We start from the raw sequence: 14,877 nt of genomic DNA, 5'->3' as shown, positions 1-14,877 counted from the left end.
GGGAGGGGAGCCAGCCAGCCGGCCTGCCTCGCCGAGGACAATGGGCGAGGGCTGCAGGGCGCCCGCACCTCTTTGTCGCCGCCGCCGCCGCGCCTAGCCGGCCGGCCGGCGACCGCGCAGTGCCTGTCCTCGCAAGGCGCCTCCGACTTCCAGGCGGGTTGGCGGCGCCCGCGGCCCCTCGCCCGTTTCCCTCGCCGGCCGAGAGGCAGCCCAGCGCCGGGCGCGGCTTCGGGGCCGCCTCTCCCGCACCCACCTGGGGACTCGGCGCGGCCCCCGCGGGCCAAGACGGCGGCGGCGGCGGCGGCCACCAGCAGCAGCACNGAACCGGCGCGTCTCTCCGGTGCCCTCTCGCCCGGCTTCCTCGGGCCTCGCCGTCCAGCGGGGGAAGCGGGAGGCGTCCCGGCCGGCCCAGCCTCACATCCTTGCCCAGCGCGAAGGAGGAAGCCGAAGTCGCTTTGCTCGCTGACTTCGCTTTAATTTGCTCGCCTTCCCACCGCCGGCTTCGCTCTTAGACTTTATTCAGTAGCCTCACTTGTGCAGAGTCGGGGGACGCGGCGGACCACACAGCGACCCTGGAGGTTCAGACAATGTGCTGAGCGGTGCTTGGCTGCTCTAGGATGCCTGGGACGCTGAAGGAGAAGCGCAGAGGCAGAAGTGAGTCTCTTGGTTGAGACTACCCAAAAAATAACATTAAGGTTAGATTAGGCATGTCCAACCTTCGGCCGGTGAGTCACATGTGGCCCTAGTCCAGGGCTAGGCAACCTTGGCTCTTTTATGACTCGTGGACTTCAACTCCCAGAATTCCTGAGCCAGCTATGCTGGGAGTTGAAGTCCACGAGTCATAAAAGAGCCAAGGTTGCCTAGCCCTGCCCTAGACAGCTAGTAATGTGGCCTCACAAGATCATAAACTTTTAACATTATGTGATTTATACACATTAACGTGTACTATAGTTAATGTATATGTGGCCCAAGAGAATTCCTCGCCCCTCAGTGCGGTCCAGGCAAGCCAAAAGGTTGGACATTCGTGGCTTACGGCATGTGAGAGTGCAGCAATCTTTGTTGTGAAACTCATTTGTGTATTTTGCAAACTCCACCAATTGTGGCACATTCATTAAACCATGGCTAGCTGCACAATAGCGCAATATGATATGTTGGATTGGTGCGGATAATGTGCTGTGTGCCCCACAGGGTTGCAGTGTGCCATTTTAATGATGTTACCCTAAAAAGCCACAGTTTACCTGATTCAGACAGAGCAGTCCTGGCCTGTGCTCCTTTTCATCCTGATCAATTTCCTCTAAATCCAGTTAGAGATTTGAACAGAACAGAATAACATAGCTGGGAGGGACCTTGGAGGTCTTCTAGTCCAGCCCCTGCTCAGGCAGGAAACCCAATACCATTTCAGACAAATGGTTGTCCAATTTCTTCTTAAAAACGTCCACTGTTGGAGCATTCAAAACTTCTGGAGACATTTGTGAAGCATCTCAGAATGCAATTTTTAATACTGAAATAGTTTTTATTACTATTATGCTTATATATCTCTGGCCTAATAAATAATACACTCGACTAGCTGTCAAAAGTTGCATTGCATCCTGTGGTTATTTTGGGCATAGTGGCCAGAAAGGGACTACAAAGACCATCTATAGCACAGGGCATGAAAAGGGTACCCTCCTGTGGTTATTTTGGTCATAGCAGCCTGACAGGGACTACAAAGACTATCTATAGCATAGGGCAGGGGTAGGCAACCTTGGCTCTTTTATGACTCGTGGACTTCAACTCCCAAAATTCCTGAGCCAGCATGGCTGGCTCAGGAATTCTGGGAGTTGAAGTCCACGAGTCATAAAAGAGCCAAGGTTGCCTACCCCTGGCATAGGGCATGCAAAGAGTGTCCTCCTGTGGTTATTTTGGGCATAGCGGCCAGAAAGGGACTACAAAGACCATCTATAGCACAGGGAATGCAAAGAGTGCCCTCCTGTGGTTATTTTGGGCATGGCAGCCTGAAGGGGACTACAAAGACCATATATAACACAGGGCATGCAAAGAGTGCGCTCCTGTGGTTATTTTGGAGTAGCAGCCACACAAGGAAATAATACTTACCCCAAAGAGGGCAAAAAAGTCAGGCTTTCCCAAGGTATGAAAGACTATGTTTGTTATTTTAGGGGCGAAGTCATCAGAATGCAGCCTTAGGCAGGAATAGCAGCCACACAAGGAAATCAACCTTACCTGCCGACTTCCTGTCACACATGCGCAGTAGTCCTCCACTGTCCTACACACCGACCTCCCCGGGATGGCCAACTTCCTGTCCGTTTCTGTGGCCGTCCTTCCACTTCCGTTCAGAACGACCTTCTCGGCATGGCCGACTTCCTGTCCCTAAGGAGGCGGCTGGATGCCGGTACGAGAGGCTGGGAGAAAAACAAGAGGCCAGATTGGGAACATAGAGATACAGTTCATATGTTGGCAACATACATTTCAGGGATTCTTTCTCAGGCTTAGTTGCCGCATCTGCATTTCTAAAATGGCCGTCGGGCCCTGTTTTACAGCCGGAGAGGGCAAGACAAGTTCAGGGGACAGAACGGTCGGGATTTTGAGGTTATTCTTCTTCATCTTTATTATTAGAAGCCTTGATATTAATAATAATAGAGCAGGGCTGAGCCCCGTAAGCCCCAGGAGCCGGCAGGGCTCCAGCTGATTGACACTTCCGGAAGGAGCTGGAGGTGAACTGAAGAAAAGGGAGGGGGGAGAGGGGAGAGGCTATAAAAGAACCTGGTATGGGTGGGGGAAGGGGGAAAAAGACACCAGGAAAGGTTTAATCGCTTTAAACAAATGTAATTAGTTTTACCCCCTTTAATTGAGTCTGTCTGTGGCTTTTAGAAAGTTTTCTTTGAAGGTAAATAGGCTTAATTTAAAGCTAAAGCCAACCAGCTAACTCAGGAGTCTACAAACTTAGCAACTTTAAAAGACCTGTGGACTTTAACTCCCAGAATTCCTCAAACAGCCATGAGGGCTGAGGAATTCTGGGAGTTGAAGTCCATAAGTCTTAAAAGTGCCAAGTTTGAAGACCCCTGAACTAGCTGGTAGTGCTGCATATTAATAAACATGGATAAATTCATCATACATTTGTCAGTGCAAAGGGAAAGTGATTCAGCAAAGGAACAGCCACAGAAGATATTTTTAAAACTGGTACTTTTCTCTCTTTTTTTCTACAGTTTGTAATATTTTATTAGATTATAGAATAAAATACAAAAATACAAAAGCAAATAGTAGGACACAGTGGGGAGGAAAAAGGGGAGAAAAGTGAGGGGGAGAAGGGAAAAAGAGCATACTTCCTCTGTTGCAGTAGAAGGAAGCATTAACATTGAACCTCAACTTTTTACTTTTCCATATTATAAATTAGCCATTTCTATAACAACAAATGAATCTAATCAGTAAAACCCAAAATCCCCCCCTTTTTTTAGTCATCAGGTTTTTGACAGCTTGCTAAGCATTGGTGGTACTCAAATATTGTCATGTCCTAAAAGTGGTACAGTCTGTGAAAAGGTTGAAAAGCCCTCATCTATATAGCACAAGGCATGAAAAGAGTGCGCTCCTGTGGTTATTTTGGGCATAGCAGCCTGAAGGGGACTACAAAGACCATCTATAGCACAGGGCATGAAAGAGTGCCCTCTTGTGGTTATTTTGGCCATAGCAGCCTGACAGGGACTACAAAGACCATATATAACACAGGGCATGAAAAGAGTGCCCTCCTGTGGTTATTTTGGGCATAGCAGCCAGAAAGGGACTACAAAGACCATCTATAGCACAGGGAATGCAAATTGTGCCCTCCTGTGGTTATTTTGGGCATGGCAGCCTGAAGGGGACTACAAAGACCATATATAACACAGGGCATGTGTTATTTTGAATAGCAGCCACACAAGGAAATAATACTTACCCCAAAGAGGGCAAAAAAGTCAGGCTTTCCTAACATATCACATCTTTCTTGCTGGGGGGGAGGGGCAGTTGCTCATCTTTTCTTGCTGGGGGGGAGGGGCAGTTGCATGAATGGAGTGGTAACTAAAGACCTACAAAAGCTTACTCAGCAGTCGCTCTTCCTGTGTTCAGGAGAGGTAAACATGTAATTTTGCTGATGTGTTTTGTCTGGGTGGAATGGAGCCCTGGCTCCTAGGTTTTCCAGCTCTGGGGGCAATATAATAACTCCCTTCCAGCCTAGGATTCTGTTCTAGAAACTGACCGGCAAGATGTCTATGGAGATTCTCAGTCATCCAGGTCATGGTTGTCCCAAAGGTGCTTTTTCAAGAGGCAACTGGACTTTCTTGTTTTTCTTTGAAGACCTTTCACAGATCTGTACATTGGGGAAACAAAACAACCACTCCACAAACGCATGACACAACATAGGAGAACAAATCCATCAGGATAAGTCAGCAGTCCATCTGCATTTAAAAGACAAAGACCACTCTTTTGAAGACAGCAAAGTCCACATTTTGGAAACTACTGGTTTGAAAGAGGGGTCAAAGAGGCCATCTAGGTCAAAATTGGACATCCCTCTCTCAACAGAGGGGGAGGGATCCGACATCAGTCAGCAGTTCCAAGAAGGCACCACACCCACTTGCACCATTCAGGTGATCCTGAAGACAGATAAACCTCCACATCAGCTCTTTTCTCCAGTGCTCCAGGTTTGAAAGAGTTTGTTCAGTATTCCAAAATCATGTCTACCAGCTCCTTTGGAATCTATCTGGTGATTTGAATCTATCTGGTGATTTGAACTCATCTAGAGCAGCTAGGGGTCATCTAGATTGGCTAGATGTTGTCTTACCATTTTCTTGCCTATTTTGACTTGCAGTCATATTTTGTGTCCTACAGTATTGCTTATGTCAAATTGGAGTATTTTTTCTTTTTGCATGAAGATAGATGTAAAGAATGAATTAAGCAATTCCACTCGCTCCCTGCCAGCCATCACCTCGTTATCTTTCCTGTTAGTGGACCCATCATTTCCTTGACTTTTTTCTTGTTTCTTACACATTGAAATAAACTTTTTCTGAGAAAGGAATAACTGTTTGCTGTGCAATCTTCCTGCTTAATTATACTGAAAAAATCCAACAGTGTCTGACCACATCTTGAAGTAGGTTGTTGCATCCAGACCCAAAGTTATTTTCTGACACTCTTACATTATGAAAACAACTGCAGTACAATTAGTAGACACACCAAAGGACAATAAGACATTAAAAACCTTTATTTTATTTTATAAAGCAATTTTACATGAAGGACAAAGTCAATTCCATATATCTTGATAATTTCTACTGCAAAAAAATTCATGTCCTGCCATATAGAAAACTAGCCTGTGCACATTGTGCTTAAACCACAAAGTCTGTACAATTATACAAAGGATTCATTGCCCTTCAAAGGGCATCCTGTAAACAATTTATTGCATATTTGTGTAAATCCTGTATGTAAAGGAAATAAAAACAAAAGGAACACACAAGAACCAGGAGGATGAAGCACCTGCTTGGCAGTCAATCACTGAGAATGGCACCGGAAACGGCCACATGCCGATGGTTGTGCTTGAGCCGCTGTCTCCTTAAACACAGTGCAAACCTCTCTGTACAACAATGCAAACAGGAGCAGTTGCAAGCTCTGAAACCACAAGTGCATAATCCTTGTTCCTGAAATTATTCTGTTCTGGCTTTCCTATAACTTCCCCTCTGTTTTTTACATTTTACTTTGCCTTCTGAAATTCCTTATCATACACCCTTTTGTTATATAACTATGAGGCCTAATGCAGACATGACATTTCTTAAGCAAGGAGACCAAGTGGCTTCCCGTGACTGCCACCATCTATAATTCACAAAAGCCATTGATGACAAGGTCAAATCCAAAGCAGGAAGAGGTGAACGGCTGACTGCATCATACAAGCATTACCGAACTAGTTATCAATTTTATAAAGATTGACAAGTGTAACAAATCAAGTGTGTCAGGAGTGGTAATACAACATTCAGATGACACCGCCATCTAAGGTGAATCTCTCCCATCATACATGGTGATTCCTGCTCATAGTCAGTGCAGCTTGCCAACAGCTGCCTCTGATCTTTGTCATCTTCTAGCTATTTCAACCTATTGAAATTTTCAGGGGAATTTTAGGTTTCTCTCTGACAAGAGACTGTAAAGGAGCCAGTGTGCCATGGTTGACTATTATCGCAATGGGCGAAGACCTACAAGCCTGGATACCCTAAGGATGCTTGCATGAGGGAGCCACAGAATGAGCAATGCCGGTGTTCTTACTGCATGAGAAAGTTATGAACACGAGAGTTAAGGCACTAACAAATCAACAAAGCGGTACAATCAAGAAATCTGCACACACTGCTTCAAATACAAATGGCCACCAACTGCAAAAATAAGGGGAAATTCATATATTGCTTGGATATATACATAATCAGTTGTTGGGAAAACGTCCTATGTCCTTTTTTGGTATCACAATGAGGGTGAGCATTTCCAAATCTCATCAAATAGTTAGCTCTCTAACTATTTAACCCAGCAGCAATCAATGTTCCATGCAGGGGATGGGATAGCTTTCTTCTGGACAGAACTAGACGGGTGGGAGGAGTGACAAAGTAGTGGGGAAACTGGGATGACTGGCTGCCAAACAGATGGAAACTGTTTCTGGAACACAATTGTTTGATCCTGTCCATAAGAAAATGTTATTACCCTTTCTACCCATCTTAATAAGAACATATTAACTTACATGTCTATTCCATCAACAGTATGAAGTTATTTTCATTCTCTGAAGTTCTGTGTACATAAGACACCCACAGCTTCCCCTTTGCAGTCTACATATTCTTCCTCCCAAATTCTCTGCTCCAAGAACTACATGCAAGATTTCAGAAGTTTGCATCTTCAGACAGACACAGCTCTCTCTCTCTCTCTCTCTCTGATTCTTAAAAATCAAGAGGCTTGATAGTTGGAGGGCTGCAAAGTTACTTCTAAAAATGAAAAAGTTTGAAATGAGGCATGTTATCATGGGAAAAGATGAACATTGGGAAGGATTCTGAAATCAAAAGATCCCAACAGCTCTTTAACAGAGAGGTTGATGCTATAATATATATGAAAAAAAATGAAATGTCAGAACGTGTTCAAAGCTTTAAAATACTAAAATATACCTTTTATTATTTCTGTACATTTTGCAATATGGGAAGGAAAAGAAATTGTTTTTGCAATGTACAGTATCTGGTTGTGCTGCATGAGAACTGAGGCTCACAAAGCTTTTAGACAGGATTGTGAATTGCTTATAAACGGAATTAGATTAGCTGATCTGCTAAAATATCATCCAGTGACATTTTAACTTCTATGAAAAAAGCTGACCCTCTGAGCTGATTCTTAGGCAGGCAGCATGATTTATAGGAATAAATCATTTATATATTCACTTTCTATCAGCTATATAGAAACAGTCAAACACAGAAAAGCTGCTTATAAGCAAGATGCAGATTGAGAAGAATTTCAAGTGCGAAAATGGCATTTTGCGACAGAGATGGCATAACTCACATAACTCTCTTTCTGATGGAAGCCCCATCAGTCTGCTTAGAGAAAACAGAGGTTACTCTACGATTCAGAATATCTACACAGATACATGTGAGTTTCACAGAACTGCTCTGACAATACAATGACAAATTCCAGATATCCATGGAAATTTTTCAAGAACGTGTCCTTAGGCAGAATTTAGAAACAGAAATTTAAATAACAGTCCCCAAGTAGCTAGCATTGTTTAGAAAATCGGCTAGGCAGGAGAAAAATGTAGAACAAGTAGTATGAATATCTGATTCATATTATGTAATTTTAAAAAGTACAGAAACATTCAACTCACTTTCATGATCAAGAGTGGCTGCAAAAAGAAAACAAGCAAACTGCTTGTTGTATTTCAGACATTCTAACAAAATCAGAGAATTATTTTTCCAAATAATATACATTGTATTTCAACCAATACAAGCCTGAAAGAAAACAGTTCAAATTTCTCAAGAAATTAAACTATTTACATACAAAAAAACCCAAACGGTGTTACATGAAAAAGAGTAACAGGATCAAAATTCAGTGGAAGAATGCTGATCAAGGCAAGGGAGACACAATCAAAATGGCTACAATATTTGTGCAATCAACTCATCCTGCTTGTAGTTGTGCTCGAAGAACAAAACATTCAAATGGACAGATGGACACCATCCCACCAAGAACCTCTGGTGCAAACCTCACAGGAGGCAATTGAGAAGTGGGCAAGCACCGGGTGCACCTTCTACAGCTCCTTCTGCTTCCAAGGAGCTTCACCAACATTCCTGGAGAAGTCTCTTCCCCAAGAGATTTTAAAAAGAATTAACAAAATCACTACTGGATTTATCCCTCAATACAGAAACCAAAACATTGTGGTATTTTTTTCCACAAGGGAAAAAATAACATACCAACCAATCTGGAAAATACAAGCAATACAATAAAGCTACTTTAAAAAAAAACCTGTTTCTTTTTAAGGAAAGGGAAAATGGATTCTCATTTTTCTGCAAAATTCCAGGCAACAAAATAGGGAGTCTATAAAGAATTTCTCTTAAAAGAAGGGGGGAAATCAGAAGTATACATTATATTCTGCATTGAGTATCATGGATCACTGTGATAAATAAACGAGTTCAGTTAAGTTTTGATTCAGTCCAATCATTGGATGCCTGCTCTAATGCCATCTCCAAATCTAAAGTATTTATCCTCTGGAATGCAATTGATTATAAAGGGGTTTCAAGGAAATCATTTAAAAAAAAAAACCCAGCATACACATACACACACGCACAACCCCCCCAGACACCATTGTTCAAGAGGTCCGCTGCTCTACTTAAAGATGGCCGTTCCCAAGCACAGCAGACCAAGGAAATGTGGTTTTGGTTATCAGCTCAGCTTAATTGTGCTTTGCCCTGCTGCCCTTCAGGTAGCTCTTCCATCGCCTGACAAACTCTTTAAACACGGGGGCCTCGTCTATGGTGCCCAGCAGTTGGAGCTGATTGATGTGGGTGGTATGATAATCCCACCGGGCCAAATTGGGAGCTGTGCCGAGGAGGAAGTGGCGAAGGTCATAGATCGTTCCTGACCCCGTGTCGTAGAGGGGGAGCATCGCCTTTAAGGAGTCCATGCCCCTGTCGTACAGGAGCTTTGCTTCTTTTCCTAGCTTCTCAGCAGCTGTCTCCTTTAAGTCATATAACCCAATTAGAGAATACATGAATCCGTTTAAAACAAAGGAGCTGGGTGAGGTTGGATACTCCTCGTACCAGTCGTACTGGTTCATGAAGACAGCCCTCACGCCGTGCTGCTCCGACAGGAGCTTGTAAGGGGCTGTTGCCCGCAAAGCTGAACTGAGGAAGGTATGGTCCTTTGTCAACAAGTAAGCCCTAACCAAGGTGGAAATCGCCTGTCCTTGTGCCATGGCAGAGTACCAACCTGGATCCAAAGACTTAAATCCTTCCCCTAGTTTCCGAGTTACCATGATTGGCCAGCCACCCTTTTCATCCTGGTTCCTCACCAACCAATCACTGGCAGCAAAAAAGGCTGCCATGTGGGCAGTGGTTGAAATTGTGATGTTGTCTATGAAGCCCTTTCCCTTCACGGTCAGCCTCACCACTCTTTTGGGCATAATTTTGGTCTGTTTGACCACTTTTGTGTTAGAGAGTCCAACACCCTTTCTTAAATCAGTTACAAGATCTCGTGTGATTGTGCTCCAACTGGTCCTGGCCCCGATTCCATAGAAAATGTCTTTGTCTTTAAAAGCAATCAATTGAGAATTGGAGACATAATGCACCGTAAACAGTTGGTTCTTCTCTGTTGTCTCAAGAACCACGGAAACGCTCCCGTTTGTTAATAATCTAAGGTCAAAAGAAATGACAAAATCTTTTGTGTTCCCCAGCTGGAGAGATGCTCCCTCGGAGTTTTCTGAAGGGAAACAAATGAAGAAATACGGAGATGGTCAGGAAGCAAAGTGTAAGGGTTTTTTCTGTGTACTGAAGAACTGACCCATCAAAGTAGTTCCCTCAATTAGCTGATCAGCCAAGATGCATGTTTTAGCAAATGCCCAAGGAATCACAATCGATAGGGTGAAATAAATATATCAGCTTGAATCCCTTCATTATTACACATTAATAATAATAATAATAATAACTTTATTATGGTCATAGACCAGCAATATTATTACACATTAAAAACATGAAGAAAGGTCAGGCCAAAAGTTTGTGCTTTATAAAGCTAAATCTGGCAGCAATATCCCTATTGGTAGAAATCAATTAGAAATTTCCAACTCACAGCTCAAATGAGTGTCTCTGGCTTTTGAGGCCTTTCCCAGCCTCATCAATGCTTGTTGCTCACATTTTTTAGGTGCCACCTGTTCCTTTCTCAATTTAACACCCCAAAGCTCTTCTTTCCTGCCTGCCTCCTTTCCATCTCTCCCCCCCCCCAGCTCTATCTGATCAGGCACTGCTCCCTCCCTCTATTCTGCCCAGCTCAATATTATCATGAGGAGGCATTTCTGGAACAGTGACATTCTTCCTACAACACTTGGTCAACCAGGGTGTTATGGTGAATGCTGTCCAGGCCACAATGAAATCAGGCTCCATGTGACTTCCTCAACATGGTGTTAGTTTGGAACCAGGTATGTACAATGCTAAATCAGGGACATTCAAATTGGAAGATTTTGGTAGTCTCAAGTGAGTTTTTGTGCACACACACCAATCTCATGACAGTTCAACTATTTGGAAACAGTGGGGTGAGGGTGGGAAGCGACGTCCAGGTACATTGACTAAAACTGTGTACATTCCTCGTGTCTTCTGGGTCTCCAGAATGGGAGTCATGAACCAGGAATGGCGAATTTTACATAAAAGGAAAGGCAACTTGCTGTCCACTTGCCTTACATTGACTTACCAGGAACAACAAACTGCTTGACATTTGTGAATCTGGATTTGTCCTGCATTGTTGTGACAAAACAGCCTTTCGGAACCATCCATTTGCCCGGTTGACTGCCCTGCTCCCTCTCTTCTGCCGTTTCATACACTTCAACATGGGGAGGTTTCTCAGTCAGATTTTTGCTGTAATGGCTGAGCCCATATTGGGCAATCTGGATGGGGTAAAAGTAGCCTTGAGGTCCCCATTGCGTGGAAAGCGGCACACCTGAAACATAAGAGAACATTTCATACATCTCTGTGCCAAACTCCAGGGTAGCTTTTATCCCTGAAACATCCCAGCGTTTCTTCAAACTGGCCATTTTTCTCCTGGAACATTCCAATGTGGCGTCTAGGGATGCTTGATCTGTTTCTGTAATTTCAAAACAGGCATATTTCCTGTTTTTGTTTACCCTCGTCTGACTAACATTTCTGGAGAATGTTAAAACCTCACAGGTACTGCACCAGTTGGTAGAATAAAGATACTGCTCAGTGTGGATTTCTAAAGGTTTCAAATAATAATGCTAAACTGGAATTTTCTGTATTTAAGCCTTGACAGATGTGTAGCCTATTTCTACCCAACTACGCAAATACCAAGGGATACTATCCAACGCAGTTGGGAGGGCTTAACGCAATGTTTCTCAACCTTGGCAACTTTAAGTCATGTGGACTTCAACTCCCAGAAGTCTATGCCAGAGTTTGGCATAGAAGTCCACCTGAATTAAAATTCGCCAGGGTTGAGAAACATCGGCTTAACCCAATTACGACTTCTTTCCTGTGTGCTTGCATCAGGGAACACCCTCCCCCCCCCCAAAGAGAGGTTTCCTTCTCTCCGTTATTGGCTTTTAGACACTGGAGGGCGCTAGAGAGCCAATGGAGGATAAAACCTATGGCTTGATTTTTTATGTTTAATTTTATATCATGGATGCCGTTGTAAATTTATTGTGTTCTCAAAGGTCATGTTTATTCTGTTTCACTATGGAACAAAAACAATATAATTAACATGAACCTCAACTAGTTCATTAAATTTCTGATTAAAATCCATCTTGATTTTTGAAATAAAGGACAAAACCTTTTGGTGGGTTATTTCTTTCAGCTTCCAATACTGAAAGGAACCTCTAGTTTTAAAGTTTTAATATAAGCATTGAATCAAAATTTAGCTATCCTCATAAATCTTGACGTATTTTGAATAAAAATAACAAACCTTCAACCCCACTGATGCATTTCACTCTGTCCCGGACTTCCACATTATAGCCCTCAAATGACATAAAGACGCCGTCTGGATGGTAGGGGGCTCTCTGGGCGTATACTTTGGAGTAACTATGGGAGAACTCAAACCGGTCGTAGCCATCGTATTGGGCAAGTTTCCCATAAACCTCAAAGTATTTCTCCACCCACGAGAAAGGCAGAAAGACCTCACTCCCTTCCCTCCTGCCTTTAATGGTGTGCTCATCGTTGATTAGACAGTCAATTTCTTCGTATTTCAGCCCTAAGATTTTGTTGCCATGGAAGCCCCCAGCGATGGGGGGAGCCTTCTGCTGCTCCTGGGGCGACGCTTCCTCACTCTGCTGCTTAGCTGCTCTGTTCACACACTGGCCGCTCTCTGATGCAGCCACGCGCTTCTCTGTTCCCCCTGCTTTCACACCGTCGCTCGAGTCATGCGGGAAAGGTGATATTTTTCCACTGGTGCATCGATTCCACAGCAGGATGGTAATCAAGGAGAAGAAAATGCAGATGACAATCAAAGTCTTATAGTTCACCCGAGCTGCTAAGCAACGCATATTCATACCATACCTAAAATAAAAGTTAAATTCAATTAAAAGTCGGCGTGAAAGAGCAGATTGGGCACATGAAACAATATGCAACCAGAAGAGTGCCGAGCCCCAGCTGATCGCTCTTGGGGAAAGAGCACGCACACTGTTTTTTTTTTTAAAGTTTTTTTCATTTTTAAATAAAAATATATATTTTAAAAAGAATGAAGGGAACCAAAGGTTACAGTATTAATTTCAACATTAGCCACAAGAGGGAGCAAAAGACTAACCGTTCTTGAACTTACTAGGAGCATTTACGTGGACAATAACTAAGTTATAGAGAAAACGTTTTGCAAAATCTGTGCCGTGTGTGTATTCCTGCCTAGGGAGAATTCAAATAATACTTGCATCAAATGTAAATTAATTGGACTACTAAAAGAGGAATTACAGAGTCTAGAGGCATCCCTGAACACAAAGAACTCCCAGTAAAGGCAGAGGTCTGAATCCAAACTTAACATAGCAAGAAGAAAAACAAGTACCAGGGAAAATGAACCGCAAGAGCAGTTCACACGTGTCTGGCTGAGGAATTCTGGGAGTTGAAGTCCACAAGTCATAAAAGGGCCAAGTTTGAAGACCCCTGCGCAAGAGTAAGTTCTAGTCCTCCCTATGACATAAAGTTAGCCATGACCTTGGGCCAGTCACTGTCTCAGAGTCCTAGGAAGGAGGCAATGGTAAACTACTTCAAAAAAAAAACCTTAAGAAAACTGCAGTGACTAGTCCAGTCAATCACCGGGAATCAAAACTGACCTGAAAGCAGTTGTGTGTACATGTGTGTGCCCGCGTGCGCATGTATCCACCCAGTCCCTGGGGGAATATTTGGACAGAATCAACATTGTAAAATGCAAATATTGTATCTTTGTCAAAGTATGTATTTGATAATAAAAAGAGCTCAGGGATAACTGTTTCCCCCAAATTACTGCCAAGCACTACTACACCAGCTTTGCATCTTTCTGGGCTATCAGCCAGCTGCTAACCACTACAGGCCTTTGCAGTTTACGCTCTACAAATAAACAATCCACAGTATGGAAGCAGATGGCAGAAAATCTTTTTCGCCATACTGTAGTAGCAGACTCAAGCCTGTTGTGTCTCTGCAGCTGTTTGCCAAGGCTGCATCATTCACACAAACCTCAAGAAACTGCCGCAGCCTCAGATGCCCAGTCTGCGGTACCGACAATGCACAGATAGCACTGCTCTTGAAAATGAGCCTATGCAGCTTAACATTTCCAACTAGCTGCTCATCTGAAAAGTATGGCAGAAGGGAGGGAAGCTGGCTGAGGTAGTTTAGCCACTCTATTGCGTGCTGCAGCAAATGGGACCTCTGTGCCTGCCCAAGAAGGTCTAGCACAGGGGTAGGCAGCCTTGGCTTTTTCAATGACTCCTGGACTTCAACTCCCAGAATTCCTGAGGCAGCTATGAGTCATAAAAGAGCCCGGGTTGCCTACCCCCGGCTGTTAGCAATAAAGAGCCAGTAAAGCCCCCTGCTCCTCTGGCAAGAGCCCGTCTCTGTCTAAAGCAGCCTTGGCTCCTTCGTTAGGAGTTACAGACGGCCGTCCAGCCTCCATCCCAGGGCCCCGGAGGAGAGCCTGGCAGGCCACACACCGGCTCCAGCCATCAGGGAGGGAAGGGCGGGGGGTCTTTCCTCCTCCGACTGTCGCCTCCCGAGGCAGCGAGGAAACCCACCTCCAGGGCCTCGGGCTGAGCCGGGCTGCTTCAAGCGGTCGCCGCGCAGAAGCCGCAGCGGGAAGGGGGAGCGGCGGCGCCGCCGGGCGTCTCTGGGGCGAAGCTCCGCGGGATCGGCCGGCGGGTCAAGGGCGCGGCGGGAGGAAGTCGGTCTCCGGCGGCCCCTCAGCCGCCCTCCGGGCACCGTCACAGGACGCCGCCAAGGCGCAACCGGCCGCGGGCCCCGGCCTCCAGTCCGCCCACAGCGCGCGACGGCCGCCTCCGTCGCATCTCAGCGCCCGAGAAGCCCCCCCCCCCCGCCGAGCGGGCCCCGGGCGGCGAGGCCTTCCTTCTTCGGCGCGCACGGGGGCTCCCAGGGCAGCCCGGCCCTCCCGCGCGCCCGCCGGCAGCTCCAAGGCCGCCCGCCTCGCTCCGAGGTGCTCAGCCGGTCCTCGCCGTAGCAGGGGCGGCAGCCT

At 45.1% G+C, this 14,877-nt stretch overlaps 1 protein-coding gene across 1 annotated transcript; it reads right to left on the bottom strand.

Moving 5' to 3' along the window:
- Window positions 1-8,680: 8,680 nt before the first annotated feature.
- Window positions 8,681-12,712, bottom strand: GLCE (glucuronic acid epimerase). The gene is made up of 3 exons (XM_015811899.2): window positions 12,136-12,712; window positions 10,915-11,160; window positions 8,681-9,933 (listed from the first exon to the last, which is right to left on the bottom strand). Exons 1-3 carry the CDS (start codon window positions 12,710-12,712, stop codon window positions 8,909-8,911), a joined length of 1,848 nt encoding a protein of 615 aa, XP_015667385.2. The 3' UTR covers window positions 8,681-8,908.
- Between the last annotated feature and the right edge of the window lie 2,165 nt (window positions 12,713-14,877).

Source organism: Protobothrops mucrosquamatus, unplaced genomic scaffold, assembly GCF_001527695.2.
Source record: "Protobothrops mucrosquamatus isolate PMUCROS unplaced genomic scaffold, P.Mucros_1.0 scaffold56, whole genome shotgun sequence".
In the NCBI taxonomy this organism is placed as follows: domain Eukaryota; kingdom Metazoa; phylum Chordata; class Lepidosauria; order Squamata; family Viperidae; genus Protobothrops; species Protobothrops mucrosquamatus.
Note: the sequence above shows the minus strand (reverse complement) of the source record. Positions and strands in the feature narration are given on the sequence as shown.

Coding starts and splice junctions, on each gene's coding strand:
- GLCE (XM_015811899.2), bottom strand. CDS start 12,712: ATGCGTTGCTTAGCAGCTCGGGTGAACTATAAGACTTTGATTGTCATC. Junction 11,161..12,135: donor ATGCATCAGTGGGGTTGAAG/GTTTGTTATTTT, acceptor CTTATGTTTCAG/GTGTGCCGCTTTCCACGCAA. Junction 9,934..10,914: donor CAAGCAGTTTGTTGTTCCTG/GTAAGTCAATGT, acceptor GTTTCCCTTCAG/AAAACTCCGAGGGAGCATCT.